Genomic DNA, 16811 nt, shown 5'->3' on the forward strand with positions numbered 1-16811 from the left:
GGCAGGGTAAAGTTACACCTTATAGATTAATTAATTCAGAGAAGCATCAGCTTTCATAAGCAGCTGCTCACTTTGATAGATGCTATTATATTACAGTACGTTACATCTGATGAAATAATTTGTAGCTCACAAAAGCTTTTGGATCTCTGAATTATAGATCTAATTCTACTCTGCCTTATGCCTGACTTCAGACTAGGACAGCTGACTACCTCTCTTTGAAGTCAGTGAATTTGTATTGAATGCAATGGTAAAACATTCAGATTTAAAAAGTGTAAAGCCAGAAAAATGTTTTCCCTACTTTCCTCTCCCCATCCCACATAAATGAAAACAGATCTGTACACAAGAAGGAAAAAGAGCAGCAGGAAGCTAGGAGTAGCCAGAGCAGGGGTGGCCACAAGTGTACCAGAAGTTGCACAGGCAGCCTCATTTTGTGTGACTTGGCAGACTGGGGAAGGGACAGGTAACACAGCAGCAGACAGGGCAGGGAGCAGAAAGCTGAAAAACAGACCAAGCAGGAAACAAAGGGCAGGAAGCAGAAAGCAGAGCACCAGACCAGGTAGGGGAAGGTGATCAGAGTAGCACTTGTGGAGGGTGTTGGGCCAATTTGTGGCACACCTGCCAAAAAGATTGGCCTCCACTGTGCTACAGAACAGCTTGCAACTGATATGGCTCTTTAGCTCTTTATCTTGCACTAACGTGAGATTGCAAGAAAGGACTACTTGGAGAATTTTATAAATAATGCCACTCTTACTTACATATTACTGTTTTTCAGTATGATGATAGTAACAGAACGAAAATGAAATGAGAGGTCACTAGAGAAAGAACTGAATATTTTCAGCCCATTTAGCTGTCCCCTGCGGCAGGCTTGAAAACAACCAAGCATTTGTTACCTTTAGAGAATCAGTTAAAATGGTTCTAGGTACAGTGTGTTCCCTGTCCTGTTCATAACAGAACTGTCTTGTCATTGATAGCCCAGTTTTTTCCATACATAAGTGTATGGCTCTGAGCATTGTTTTTATTCTCTCTACAAGACGGTTACTAGGTTACAGGGAAAGTACCTGCAACCAGCAGTTCCAGGTTGTGAGATCTTACTCTTGGAGTTTTGATGCATCCTTCCCACTCTTTCTGTAGCTGATTACTGAAGCCTCAACTGTGAAGAGAGATTTATTCCCACTCCAGCCTAATTTTCATCCATTTCAACAGATTTACAGAGATAAAAAATCATTTGCAGAATCTGTGTGTGTATTCTTTATATGTGTGTTTGCAAACTCCACATCTGAGCAGATAAAAGACTATTTGTTATGCAGAAGTAGTACATGTACATGCAGCAACATGATGAATGCCATCACCCCTTTTTTCTGCTTTCTTAACTACTCTGGATGTACACTTACAGGTTTTTTGCTGCATTTGGAGCCCATGCAGATTCTGCAGGGTCAGCAACAACTAATGCATTGGAAAATGGGTCTCCAAATGGGAAAAAGCGTAAAAAGAGCAATGTAAGCTGAAGACATCAGAGTAGTGCACATAGTGTGGGGTATCTCTGCATAGGACTCGTAGCACAAAGAGTTTATATTACTGCTGGCAACTGCTGTAAGAACTATGATGCAGTTGAAAATAATTCACAGCAGACAGAGTAATCTGTAGTGAGAAATCTGGAGGATGAGAAATCCTATATTCACAAACAGTTCAGAGGAAAAAAACTTAAAAACAAATCTAAATCTTTACAGTAAAGATGAAGATTTTATCATGAAAGCAGTGCTGTACATCAGTGCTGTACAATAAGCTGAGTACAGAATATAATGACTATGTAAGGCAGTCATGCCTTTTGGCTGCGATGGTGATGTTGGGCTGGTGGTATCTTTCGTCTTAACTTAAAAGGCAAACTCAGCTCTCACTAGGAAACTGCACGTGCCTCTGCTCTTGCTAGGAAACTGTGTGCGCCTCCAGAGGGGTAATATTTTCTTGTTATAATTTACTGATTTAAAATGAGATCATTTTAGTAGCAGGCACAGAAACATCAAGGTATGTGAGCTAGCTCCAGCACTCGATAAAGTACTAGGCAGCAGCAGGAAGCTGCTGATCTGCTAGGGAAGAGAAACGTTTGGCAAGACATTTAGGAAATCACAGAAGATGCTATGACAAGCAGTTATCAAACCCTTCTTTCTAAACAGAATCTCAATTAATCTGTTCCTCCTACTAAGAAGCCTGATGCTGTTGCAAGGCTGTCTACTCCCTCCCCATCTCCATCTTGCTGCCTGGTGACCCTGGTTATATCCTTATTTAACTTCAATAGGATGGGAGTGGGGGGAACACTGGGTATCATTAAGACAGGTAAACCTTGCTCGTGCAGAATGCGACTGCGAAAGCTTTTACTGTACCTTAATAAACCCGTTTTCAAGGTTGGGTGGTTCTCCACAAGATACCGGGTGGCAGGTGGGCAAGCTGCCGCTCCAGCTGCCTGTGGCTTCACATGTCCTTTTCTTCTCTCCTTTGATATAAAATCCTTTGTTGCAGCTGTAAGCCACTACTGCCCCAAAACTGTAGTTGGTTCCACTGGCGTAGCCATTGCTAATGCTTGGTGGTTCTCCACAGCGAACCGGGATGCACTGGATACTCAAAGGAGAAGGATTCCACTGGCCACCTCGAATGCACTCGATCTTGGCAGAAGTGTTTAAGACAAAGCCTTCCATGCATTTGAAGCTCACAACTGAGCCAGCAGCAAATTTTGCTTTGTTAATGGATTCCAGGATGCTGTATGACACTGCAGGTGGCTTCTCACAAAAATCAGCTATGCAGTGAGGCATCTCCATGCCCTCAGGTGGCACCCACTTCCCCTGTGCATTGCAAAGCAGCTGGGAATTGGCTGCCAAGCTGTAGCCATCTGCACAGTAGTAATAAGCGATATCTCCAAACAACCGATGAGCACTTTCAGGTGAAGCGTGTTCCACATGGGGAGGTTCATCACAGGAAACAGCCAAACACTGTTGGTGACTCATGCTCCACTCACCGCTGCCTAAACATTCTACAGTTTCAGGGCCAATTAGCGTGTAACTGTGGATCAGACAAAGGCCAACAATGTTCACAGTTAAGCTGATAACCAAAGTGTTAAAACCCTATAAATACAATTTCCCAGAACCCAGGGAAAGCAAAGGATAGAATCCTTAATGGAATCCATGCTAAGCACAGCCATGAAAATGAATGTGCTTGTTCATGGCTTAGATACTGCTGCATTTTGGGATGAAATACAGCAGCCTGAATAGTAGTTATTTATTGACAGATAGGTTAGATTAATATGGCCATCAGCTCACATTGGCAGATCTTTCACTTCGGTAACACTTTCCACTACAAGCCAAATAACACTTCCACCAAAAATCACTCTTTCCTATCTCACAGAAAAGAAGCCAACCAACCAAACAATCTCTACTGCCAAGCAGAGAGTCTTATGTCTGGGGAAGGAAGGAGAACTGAAAACTCCACACAGACCCCTTGTCGCAGTGCACTCAGGTGCCCTGCGCCTGAGAGTGGAGACTGCTCTGGGGAGACCCAGTGGCAGAAAGGGGGAGGCTCAGCTGCCAGTCACCAGGGCTGCACAGGTGCTGGTTGCCGGGGCAACTGGTAAAACCAGCTGACAGGAAGGGGCAGGGCTTATCCCTTAAGCCCAGGTAGGAGGCAAGGAAGGCAGTCCCTCTCCAGCAGCCGTGGGAGTAGGGACTCAGCTCGGACAGACAGAGGGGACGACTCTGGCAGTGAGAGCATCCCCCGGTCACTGCTGGGGTTGGGGAGCCCTCCTTCCCCCCCGCTCCCTCACTCTCTAGTAGGGAGTAGATTTTGTTTAACCGGATGCTCTAGTTTTTATGTTGTAGCCCAGGGGCTTTATGTTTTATGTTTACTGTTTTGACCGGAGGACCGGGTGAGGTTGTAGGGGTTGGAGGAGGCCTCACAGGGACTCCCCAGTAGCGTGGGGGTTCCTGGCGCTTGAGAGAGCGCAGCATTTGTGGGGTGCAGTGGCCCTAGCTCAAGGGCGAGGGGGGGGCAGCGAGGAGCCCCAGGGCGAGAGAGAAGGGCCAGAACATAACAAGGCCCAGGTCAAACCACATCAACTCCATCTGCAAGGCTTGGTCTGCGGTGTAGGGGAGGAAAAGGAGCCACAGGTAGTGCCCCCTGTCATCGGGGTGTGGAAAAATGGCCAGCCTCCTGCTGATTACAACCATCTTCTAATCAAGTAAGATCAAGGCGTGGCACGTGAGTAAGCAGGCGGTTGGCCCATTACAGGAGGGCAGAGCCACTCCCAGAAAGGCTCCGATATTGATGCTCCTGTCACACCCCTAGAGTTCTTATACTAATCACATTGATGTATGAATATGCCAGATTTTATGAAAAAGGGTACCCGTACAGACTCCTACATTAGTTAACTGGAAATGCCAGTGTGGTTAACGGGTATGTGGTCATTTGGTAATGCCTTCTCTCTAAGACAATGCCAGTACCTACAAAATTAAATGTAGTAACAAATATGAGTGAAATCTAAACCTTCACAAACACACAAGTTTAATGTGTGGCAAGTGAACAGTATTACAGTTACGTATAGTTAAGCAGTCTCTGGGATTTACTCACAACCAATAGTCCTGCTGCCAACTGGCTCATTAAACCTCCAGCTGTTTAAATATATAACATGTTCTCCATGTTTTTATGTTTGTTTAAAGCCTTAGATTTTCTGTAGTGTGCTCATAACAGAAAGAGGATAAAAAGTCACTACTGGAAAAGTCTCCAATGAACCCTTGCAGGTGTGGACTTGAAACTGACTGTGCCGGCCACATCTGTAAAAGTACTTTGATTCATCTGTGGTATTTATTTTCAGAGGCTGTCGTTTGGGATTCCAGGAAAGCAGCGTAAAAATTGCCAATCTGTAATATAGTCTTTCATTACCATACAGGTAGAGTATGATTTCTACTGACCTATTTTAATTTAATCCTGTTTCTTGCAAAGGTCAGTATTTTTAATCCTGTTTCTTGCACAGACTTATATGTATGCTTAACTACATATATGCACAAGATAGCACTATTGTTTTGGTGGAACTGCTTGCAGTGTGCAAAGTTAAACATGTGCAAACATTTTTGTAGAATTGGGATCTGGATAGGATCCACACTAGACTCCAATGAAGTGCAACCTGCTTTGTGTTGAAATGTAGTATAGAAACACACCACATTATTACCCAACAGTTTTAAGACAGAAAGATGAGAGAATGTTTACTTAAACAACAGAAACACAATTAAGGCAGTCAGAATCTAACACACTCATATTTGAATTTGGCCATTTTCATATGAGGATGAAAAGTGCTATCAGGACCCTAACCTTGGCTCTATCACATGGCACCTTCAGCAGCATCCTGTGGTGCAACCCTCGCTTCACAGCAGTGGCTCTCAACCCTTTTAGATTCAAGGCACCCCTGGGCAAATGACAGCTTTTAGTTTTCTTTTTTTTTTTTTACTACAAGAATTACTAGAACAATTCTTCTGTTGCAAAGAACTCAGGAAGACCACAGCAGAATGTTCTTAATGCTATGGCTTCCTATTTGAAATCTGAGTCTATCATGTTCATAGTGTTTGAATCAGCACCCTGATTGAAAATCACTACTCTATAGTGATCCCAGTGTGGCACAGCACAACCATTCAGTACACAATAAACCTGAAAACTGATGGCATATTAGCTATCTCAGAGACACATGGGGGACTTTATGCTCTCTGTTAGGCATGTTTACTGGCACATACCCAGTGCTGTTCTAAGGTGGCTATAGCCACGTACGGATATTTATTGTTACAAATAGTCCTGGGAAGGTTCCAAGCCTGTGAAATGCACCTGCATCCTACCAAGCAGCTGACTGGTGGGATGGGTGGGGGGAGGGAAGGGGGGCATTCTCCCACCTTGGGAACCTTCCTAATTTTGTGCCACAAGAGAACAGCTCCTGCTCCTTGCACTCCTCTGGGCTGACTTGGAGGAGTGTGGGCGGAGGGGAGAGCACTCAGCTGCGTGGCAGCCTGCTTCAATCTGCACTGCTCCAGGCTGATCCAGGTCAGCCTGGACTGGTATGGGGTGAGGCAGGGCCATTCTGCCACAGCAGGAACCCATTCTGGGAGGGTTCCCCCAACAGAATTCCTCCCCTGCTGCCAATCAGCTAACTGTGACAGAGAGAAGCCATTCTTCAGCCAGAGGAACCAATTCTCCCCTTGCAGGAGATTCCCTCTCTCCCACCACTTAACTGATGAGTCAGAGGTGGGGGTAATTTTTTCAGGGCAGTGTTCCCACAGGTTTCATGACAGATCACCCCAGGACAGGCCATCAAGGGGCCAGTGCTCTTCCTTCCTCCCTCTCCCTTGGGGTGGGGACAGGAGAGCAGAAGATTCTGGGATATCAGATGTCCTCCTCACCCAAGAGAAATGTATAGCCGTTCAGTGTATATTGGGAGGAGGAGAACCTCCTTATAGTTACCCCATCTAACTTCTTGCACAAAAGCCAGTTCCCTTCCATAAGAAATCTCTTGAATATCTGTACAACTCTTTGTTTGTGCCAAGAGAAAGACTTTTCCCCTGACAAATGGAATGCCTTTCCCCCTGGCCTATATTATACCCAATTCTAGGTTAGCACGGGTGGGGTGGAAGTGGCATGGAGGTCCCTAGCATGGTCTGCAAGCCATGTAGACATGCCCTCAGAGCAACAGTGCCTCCTGCTGAATCACCAGTGTCCCTGTGTTCAGCAGCCTGAGGTTAATGGTAACTCTCCCATTCAAGTTCACAGTCAGTCAGGATAACTCTAGGCCAGTTGTGGCATCTAACAAGAGTGCTGCCTGAATAAAAGGGGATGGTTGTACATGTACACTTTTGCTAGTTCACAACAACCAGCCATTACATTTAATTTCCAAAAAGTTACAAAGGAATCAACTGATTAATAAACGTTCATACAACTGAATAAGTCCATAAGAACTTATGTTCTTAAAAAGCAGGTGATACCAGCATGCAGCATCTGGGAAAATAACCTTACAAGTGAGAAAACTACTAGCCCCTGCTTGGCTTGACAATTTATCAGGGTATTGCTCTGGTAATGTTAATCTACATACCCTTCCTTACACGTATATGTGACTCTGTTGCCAAAAGTGAAGTTATTTCCATTGATGGTGGCATCTTTAATGGGAGGAGGGGAGCCACATGAGATGATATTGCAGGTGGGAGATTTGCTGTTCCAGCGACCTGAAGCTTCACACACAAGTACTGAGGGACCCTGCAGACTAAGAAAAAAGAAGGTAATTAGTAGGCTATAACGTTAGCATGGATGCTAGCTAGCAGAAGCAAGGTGCTCTTTACAGTTACTTTCTGTGTAAAATCCTGAACCCAGAGAAGTCAAGGGAAGTTTATGGTATAAACAGATTTTCTCAAATGAAGCAAATCAGCTATGCTGGCGCGCGTCCTGCCACTGCTGATTGGCTTTTTTGGGCAAAACACAAATTGCCTGTTGTCCTGTGAAACAATGGGTGACATGTTCCCTACTTACAGACACATCCTTGGGAATCTCTGAGACACATCTCTGCAAGTGGGGAAAGCCAGCTCAAGTGCAGTCTCAAGACTACATCCCAGTGTTGAACCCCAGGGCTGGGGGGACCAGGGCTGAGACCGTCAGTCAGCTGATTGTTGACTGCAATCCTGGAACTACACTGTAGCCTTGAACTGGCTCTGGGGCAGTCCTGGGGCTGAGAGTGACAATCAGCTGATTGGTAGTCCTTGCTGCAGGATTATGCTGGAGTGTCAGTGGGTTCCTGGGGAATCCTAAACGGGGGAACTTGGGCAGGTACTCTCAGTGCTTGAGGGGCCCAATCCTTTGAGTTGGTGTAGGGCTGTGTAGGATCAGGCAGGGGTATGTAGGATCAGGCCCCTGAAGCCTAGAACTGCCTGCCCGGGGCAGCTGTAGACAGTGGGCAGCTCTGGGATGATCATGTTTTCCTGCTATAAACCAAATAGACATCTGCTGCAGTTATGTGGAATTTTGGGAATTTGGGTTTGTTTGCTTGGCCTTTGTACCACTGTAAACATTTTCATACCGGCACAAAGCAACATCTGTTTCCACCCTTAGCCAGTAACTTCAGCAAGGCCAGAATTCCACTTTTCTATTCACAAAAAACACTGCTAACCCTACCAGCAGTACGGGGCAATCAGAAATATTTCAGGAGAAGCTTGACAGAATACATTCACTGTACCAAGGGATCTATTTTGTAGCCATATTGGTCTGAGACAAGAAGAATACAAAACTTTAAAACTCTTGCTTCAGCAGTAATACCTTTTATTAGACCAGCTAGAAAACAGCAATTTTTTTATTTCTTTGCAAGCTTTTGAGCACATGCACCCTTCTTTTGGTGAGGAGAAATCAAAGATTGTAAAAGTCCCCTTGGGTATCTGATGCCTCCAGGTATGAGACCAGCCTTATCTGCACATCAAAGAGCAACTCACACAGAGGAACTCTCAAGGACCCAGGGAAATACATGTCCAACTTCATTCAGCTTTCCCTGTGCAAAATCAAGTTTATTTTCTACCTAAGGGCTTTTACAATCTTTGATTTCTGCTCAGCCAGAAGACAGGGTGTGTGTGCCCAAAAGCTTGCAAAGAAAGAAATATTCTTTCCTACTTTTTAGCTGGTCTGATAAAAGGTATCACCTCTGAACTACGAGTTTTAGAGCTTTGTATTCTTCACTGTACCAATGCTTAAAAAACTGCCAAAACAAATAGAAGTTTTCTTCACAAAAAGACTGCAAGAGTGTGCCCTCAGCGTTTGAACCTGGAGAACTTTTTATATGCCACCAGCATAAGAATGTCCACAAAGGTTTGTGCTGGGTGAGGAGCTAAGGTAGAGGTTGACTAAACTTTTCACCTTGTTACCTATAGTAATGCCAAACACAAACTATTATTAAATCTGTGAGAGCTCCTCTACCCTCTCCGGAACATGCAGCCCCTTCAAGTGAGTTATTGGGTGCTGCCAAGAGGGTGTATTGTAAACCAGTTTGGGGTACATTGGTGTGACAAGGGACATGAGGAGTGGCTAGGTAAGAGATTACATCTATCATTATATGGATCTAGAGACCCTGAAGGAAAGGATATGGCATAATGGATCACTGGCTTGAGCGGTGGCCAGACAAGAGGATGTGGATTTTACCTCTCAGACACCTAGTTTAGGCTTTATATAAAAATAATTAATTCCCCTTCTCTACAAAAGCAGCTTCAAAATACTTCCATGGTACTCATTTAAAATTGAACTGGCCTTTGTAACTATAATGGCCTTTTTCATGGAATGGATTCTGTGTATGAGAGAAACCACAATCTACACAACCTGTTTGGCCCAACTAAGCAGTCACAGACAAAATTTCCATTCACCCCAGTGAGGTTTATGTGCAACTTAGCAGTGGAAGACCAAGCTCTTACTGTATATGTATGGCATGGTTCTACCCTGCCCTGTAGCTTCACATTAAATGTGAGCAGAAAGCTGTATTTAAGCTCTATCATCTTATACCACTGATGTCACTTACATCTATTTGCTCATGTTTTACAAAATGTAAATGACTGCACCAGGGGACACGTGTAAGGGGAAAAACAGCCCTGAGTGTGTATATATGTAAGCGTACAAGATATTTTGCATATGACTATGATAGACATATATTAAGGATTGGAAATTATGCTTAAGGCTATTTCTTTTTTTTTTTTCCCTATTTATTCATTTTAACTGGTTTCCCAAATATTCGTTTATGCCATGCTTGAGCAATATATTTAAGGCAAAACAAAAACATCAGATGACTCTTTACTGCGCAGCTTTTCCATTTATTAAAATGGCTTTGTAGGACACTTTAAGCCAGAGGTGACCAATTATGGCACACGTGCCACAAGTAGCGCAGGCAGTCTGTGTGGCATATGGCAGATCAGAGTGGGGACAGGCAACATGGTGCAGATAGGTAAGGAAGCAGAAAGCAGAGCAGCAGAGTGCAAATGGGAAGGGCATCAGAATGGCACTCAGGGAGGATGTAGGGCTAATTTATAGCACTGCTGTCAAAAAGGTTGACCCCTGCACTGCTTTAAACTATAGAAGTTCCTTCTGTCAGCAGCTTAAGAGCACAACAAAAATCATCTTGTGTGAGCAGTGAAATGTAATTAAGGACACAGCAACCAGTAAGGGTAAATAAAAACTCTGGGTTAATATCCATATGTCAAAAAAATGTGTTAGAGCTTGTTATAGAGAGAACATAATAAATATTAATGAAACATCTGATAATTCTTTTCCAGACTCTGCTGGGATTTTGTATAAAACATGGAAAGTATCTCAAATCCTTAGGTATTTTGCTTTATTGAGAATTCATAAGTTTCATCCCACATGTGACTTTGCAGTAACAATTTGTGTTTAATGCACTCTCCTTTCTTAGGGTATAAGTTGGTTATTTTGCCACTTTTACCTGTAACCACTGTGACATGTGTAGGATACAGTGGAAAGGTATGTTGTGCCAGCCAGCACATATTTTCCATTGTTTATGTCCTGTGGACTGGGACATGTTACTATTTTACAAGAGGGAGGAGAACGACTCCAAGCACCACGAGCCAGGCACAATGTTTCTTTTTCACCCACTAGATTATATCCTACATTACATCTGTAAAAAAAGAACAAAAAAATCACTAAACACATACATACATTTTATTTACCTAGGACTCTGCTTAACTCACCCTTTCCTTGCTCCATTGCCCACCCCTTGGCACTGAAAAGTTCATAGGGTTAGTGCTGGGGATAAAACTTTATTGGTCAAGAGTCAAATTTTCATCAGTTTTATGTAAAACAAAAGGCATGGCTCTAACTTAAACTTTCTCAGAAATGTAAGGTAGAGTTCATAGGCCTACAATTTGTTTATGCTGTAAGTATAGTAACTCCCCTATACTCCAGTGAACATCTAGATGGCCCCCTATGAGCCCCTTCTTAATAGCTTTTTTAAACTTAGACAGTTGGGAGTCAAAGTGACAGTTTTCCAATAAGAGGCTCCTAAGTATCTAAGTCACTTTTGTAAAAGGGATTCAGGAGCTTATTTCATTTAGATGCTTCTGAAAATTTTACCTCTTGTAGGCATTTTTCTGAATGACATGCAAAAGAAAAGAACACAGGGAAACCTAATGGCTTCAGCTCTTTAACTAATGCGTTCTTTGCATATGTCCTCAAAACCCCACACCACCAATAGGATAGAATTATACCCTTACAGGCAGTAGGGACATAACAGTTCTTAAACTAATATGGTGATTTCCGTTTGGTATTGCACAATGACCAACAAGGAGCTTTCGTTGAAAAAATTACCCCATTGTGTCACTGGGAAAATGGAAAACTTTACATTGACTCTAATTCAGACATTTTTCACAATTTGACAATATCTTCAGTTTTGGTACCCAAATCTACATGGTTAGCATCCTGATTTTACAGCAGTATGCTAGACACACTTAACCATGCAGCATTTCCCACTCTGCAGTGATTTCTGTATTATGATACCTTTTATCTTGTGAATTTGAATTCTTTTTCAAACTCTGTTTTTGCAGTGATGCTTACAGAATAGTTGGAAATCACTGGGCAGCTGATGCATTGAGACTGCTGCCTATCACACTGACATATATGGTCTCCTTGTCTCTTGCGTGCTCCCTTTCTACATTTGTCCATATCCCTCTCTTGTGTGTTGCCTTACATTACAAAGCTTTTGGGGCAGTGACCTTTTGTGTGCTGTATCTATAAACGATTCAGCAACATGAAATCCTGGCATGGGAATAGGTTTACAAGACACTGCCACATATAACTAACTAACTAAATAAATATGAGGAAGACAGTGAAACAACTTTATGTTGCTGAAATGTTGAGTATACAGCCTCTACATAGTCTATGACAGTGCAATATCTATTTCCTAACTTTTGTATTATAAAAAAAATGTGTTATTGAACACTTTTGTGAAATCCACAAAAGTGTAAATGGGAGTTTCTGAGTAGAGTCCACTCTTTGCTCCTTTACTTTTTTCCCCCATCAGTACAGTTCAGTTTTTCTCCTATTCAGATCAGTTTTAAATCCAGTTTATATTTTTTCTCAATTATATTTTTTCCATTTTTTTTTGCTCATTTGCCATGAGACTGCTAATCAGTGTATTGCTCCAAACACAGTTAAGTCTACCTACCTGTATAGAACTTTACTGCCATAAGTAAAATTTGAGCCCTCAACAGCACCATTCTTTGGAATAATGGGCCTCCCACAGGATATGGCTTGAAAGAGATAAAATCAAAGATGTGTATTTAGAGAGACATCAAGGACCTTTTCAGACAGAAACATTCAATTTGCCACAAAAAATGGGTGCTAGCCTCACATTTGTACGTGCTTTCACTGAGGTCAGAGGAGGTTCTTGCCTGGGTAAAGAGTGCAATTTTCCTTTCAGTGGCAACTGACTTTGCTGTAGTGCTACTCATAAATTCTTGGACATATCATATTTTCTTTCAAGTTATGTCTTTATTGTAATATAAGAATCAATATATATGCATACAGATAGATGCACACTCGCACAATATTTGGCATCAAATTTAATTGGTCAGTATCCTTTAAGATAAAAGCATTTCCAAACAATATTTAAAAAATGCTTAGCCTTAGGATATGTTGAAGCAGAGGAGGACAAGGTTGCAGATACTTCCTGTCACTCAAGAGATGCCTTAGGTCATGGCGAAACACTGATAGAAAAACCTTGTACTGGAAGGCCACTGGGCCATAGAATTATCAGGGGTGCTACCGGGGCTTGAGTCAAAACAGGTGAAAAAGTGTTCAGGGCTCCGTTTTGGATAAGGAGGTCAATGCAGCTTTTCTGGGGACATGGCCCACTTTCAGCATATCAAGAGTTTTGATTATTTTGAGATGGAGAACTGTGATTGTACTGCAATCCCTGGGCCTAGTGTGGAGGGGACTCCTCCCATAGTTAATCCTTCTCTATAAAGAAAACCATTTAGATCCCTTCTTTGACTCCACTATATTGTAATACCTATTGCTTTTTATAGCTGGTGGGTCTAATGATGCACACCACAATAAACATACAGCAGAAGGACACTACCTTCACAATAGGGTATCATGTGGCTCCACACTCCAGTTGCCAAACACCTGACTCTACTTAGTCCTCTCAGTTGGAAACCTTCCTCACAGGAGAAAGTAACTTCACCCCCAACACTGTAATCTTCTCCATAAGAATGACCATTTTTGGGATTTTCTGGATTCTTGCATTTTACTGGCTCTGAGGAGGCAGACATGAATTAATAGCAGGTTTCATACCTTCACTGTCCATTAGTGCATGAGTGTCAAACTGGTTTGGCCCCCTGGGCTGGATCTGAACTACTGGGCTTCTTGTGGGCTGGATCCAGATTGTAGGACTTCACAGCTGGATCCAGACTTATCTCTCATGATGGGACAAGCATTGCCACCTGAATTCATATTCTCAGCCAACTCCAAACACATTTTTCACTTGAGAGGCAGCAGTATAGTCCAGTATGTAAGGCAAGGGACTGCAAGTCAGGTGAGCTATTTCCAGCTCTGACAAAGTCTTACCATTTGTGCATGCATGTGCTAAGTCAAAATTTGGAAATTCAACAAAGGTTAGTTGTCTACACTGTCAGGTGCCTACACTGAAGTATTCTTTCTATGGACGTTTCAAAGTGCAGGTCTTCTACCCTGAAGAGCGATACTGTAAACACAACGAGGGTCTTCAAGGTCCAGAGTCAATACACTCAACTGCGAGAAAAAGGTATCTCTTCTAACTATCCTCACTGCATCCAAAGGAAGTGCTTATTCCTCAAAGAACAAGTACGTCTTGTTTCCCATCCCCAGGTAGATTAAAAGCTTATTCCCTTACCTTTGCACTTTTTACCATCTCCTGTATAGGGAGGGATGCAAGTACATACATAGGAGCCATTTGTATTAAGGCAAGAAGCATGCTCATCACAGTCTGAGCCAACAGCACATTCATCAACATCTGGAAAAATAAATGTTTCTAGAGTAAATAACTGTAATAAACATCAGCTCTAAATTTACATTGCTCTAAATATCTGGCGAAATCATTTAAAATGGTACCAGTAAAAGCCTACCATTAGCGCTTCTTTGACAAACTATAACAAACCAACATAAAAAAAGAACAAAAAAAATGTAATGCCTGTGGTTCAGAGCAAAATATTTTATTTAATATAAAATAAAATATAGAAAATATGCTGGAAAAATAGAAAAGGTCCTTTACTCCCTATGCAGCACATGATCTGATCAGTCTTTTTATGCCAGTCATTTTGATTTCAGGAGGGTAAATGAACTGGAAATTTAATTCATGCTGAGAAAGAAGAGTTTTGTAATAGTTTGGGCAAAGACTTTCCCTTTGTCTGGAAAGCTCTTCCTGTCTTAGCTGTCCTGTCTATCACAAGGATAAGACAGCTTAGCATGGAGGGCAAGGTACAGAAAGTTACTACATGACAAGATGGCTGAGATGTGTAGAGTTGTTAGAGATTCAAATGAGATCAAAAGGCAATATTAAGGGTAATTATGTGTATGATGATAGTGCTTATGACCCTCAATCAGTGATCAAGACCCCACTGTGCGAGGTGTTGTACTAACATATATAGACAAAAAAAAAGGGCAGTGCCTTTTCCAGCTTCTTTCATTTCAAATTTTAGCTTTCTGCACTACAGCAGGGGTTGTCAACAAGGGGTATGCACCCATAGGGGTACTTGAAAAGGTGATAGGGGGTACACACAAGCAGGCAGGGATGGAGCAAGGTGGCGGGGAGGCAAGGGCAGTGGCATCCCTCTGTGCATGGATGTGGGGCAGGGGGGCTCACGCAAGGTGGCCAACAATGCTACCCACCATCCCATGCTGTCATTTACCACCCTGTGTCACCACCACCAAGGAGCAGGGCCGGGGGGGCAAAGTCAGTGGTGCCCCTTTGCAGGCTGCACAGGTGTTGCTCAGCCAGTGGTTCCATGGGCTGCTGCCGGGTGGTGTGCAACTGGCCCAGCACGAAGCCCGTCAGCAGCCTGCGGAGCCGCAGTGCAACCAGCCATGTGAAAGTGGGGTGTGGTGGCGGTGCAGGGTGGTGGGTGGCAGTGGGTGGCAGCGGTGGCCCCATGCAAGCCCCACCCCCCTGCATCCAGCTGCCACCACCAGAAGGGGTACACTTGTTAAAAAAGCTTGAAAACTCCTGCACTAGAGAAATGTGCTTGGGATACAAAGGGAGTCCTAAGCTTTGGGACGCAATTTGAGAAACCATCTCATTGAAAAATTCCCAATATCAGGGATTATTCCTTATACATGCCAGATGTTCATAACAATTCTTCATTAAAAACCTATCAAACTGGGCAGATGTTGCAGGGAATCCAAGAAATGCGAACATGCAGCTAGGGTTATTGTAAACAAAACATATATCAATTGCTGTGCAAACAACGCAATGAAACAGGAGTATCTCAACAACAAACAAAAACAAATCCAGCCAATGAGTAGAGAGTTTCAACTGTTTAAACAGTCCACTGCAAAAAATAGTTCTAAAATGAAAGAAATTTCATACTGATACCCACAGAAGAGAAACATAGATAAAACAAACAAGGGCTGTGACTCTCCTATGTCTTGCACGCTATGCAGCCACTTACATTTTCACAGATTTAAAACAGTACTAAATCATAAAGCTGGCATTGATTTTCCATTGCTCTAAAGTCATTTACATTAGGTCAGAGAGCACATAAAACATAATACCTATGATTGGGCTCACATTTTACAACCACTTTATATTGGTACAAAATCCTGCACAGGTCACAGGGAAATAGGGGAAATTGGGCATGTAGTGTTTCCTATGCAACTTACAGATTCATTTTACACAAGTGAAAAAGTACAAAGCAGTGGAAGATTAGATCCCCTGTCCCTCTGGTGTGGAATTGCAGATCTTGAGATAGGTCAGACAGGATGCATGTTAGAGTACTGGGTATTGTCTGAGATAATTTTAGAGCCATTGGCTATTATTTTTCAGGGCTTGTTGATATCAGGTAGAGTCTTGGATGACTGGAAAAGGGCAAATGCAGTGTTCATTTTTAAGAAAGGGAAGGAAGGATCTAGGAAACTACAGAAAGGTCATGATTTGATTTTGACTTTGATACTTAGAAAGATCAGGGAGCAAAAGATTAGGAAGAACTTTGACTTGGAGGGTGCTTAAGTGCTGGAGCAGCACTGGAATCTAGGAAATTTGAGGAGTCTCCACACTTAAACCAACACTTGGCTGGCATGGTTTTATCAAGGATTAATGTGTGTGTCATCCTCCCTGCAGCAGGGGTACAGGTTTAGACTAGATCGGGGTCAGCAACATATGGCTCGTGGGCCAGATCTGGCTCACAGAACCACTGGATTCAGCCTGCTGAGCCCAAGGGCACCTGTGCTGGAACATGGCAAGGAGGAGCTGCATCAAAGCTGAGCAGTTGGAAGCCACACCTGGGCTACTGTTTTTCTCCCCTGCTTCCCCTCCTCCTGGTGGCAGCATGGGTGCAGTTTCCAGCAGACAGAGAGCCGTGTCCAGGCCAGGAAGCTGGAAGCCACACTTGTGCTGCATCTGGGAGGTAGGAAGAGAAGGCAGGGGAGCAGGAAGAAGCAGCAATGGCAGCACAGATGCAGCTCCCGGCTTTCTTGCCCTGGTGCAGGCAAAGCCACTTGGCTGTGTCAGAACAGAGCAGGGTTGTTCTGGCCTACAGCTTGAAAAGGTTCCTGACTTCCTGAGGTCCCTT

The 16811-nt window shown here is 43.3% G+C and overlaps 1 protein-coding gene across 1 annotated transcript in view; it reads right to left on the reverse strand.

Moving 5' to 3' along the window:
- The window catches only part of SVEP1 (sushi, von Willebrand factor type A, EGF and pentraxin domain containing 1), a gene marked incomplete at its 5' end in the record, with an annotated part of 177639 nt that overhangs the window by 38184 nt on the left and 122644 nt on the right, over positions 1-16811 (reverse strand). The window contains 6 exons of the mRNA XM_019554729.1: positions 2379-3051; positions 7109-7276; positions 10475-10666; positions 12212-12296; positions 13127-13303; positions 13919-14038. Coding sequence (XP_019410274.1) covers positions 2379-3051; positions 7109-7276; positions 10475-10666; positions 12212-12296; positions 13127-13303; positions 13919-14038 — 1415 coding nt within the window. The remainder of the gene's footprint in view (positions 1-2378; positions 3052-7108; positions 7277-10474; positions 10667-12211; positions 12297-13126; positions 13304-13918; positions 14039-16811) is intronic.

The sequence above is a fragment of the Crocodylus porosus genome, unplaced genomic scaffold (genome assembly GCF_001723895.1).
Source record: "Crocodylus porosus isolate Cpor-Errol unplaced genomic scaffold, CroPor_comp1, whole genome shotgun sequence".
Lineage (NCBI taxonomy): Eukaryota > Metazoa > Chordata > Crocodylia > Crocodylidae > Crocodylus > Crocodylus porosus.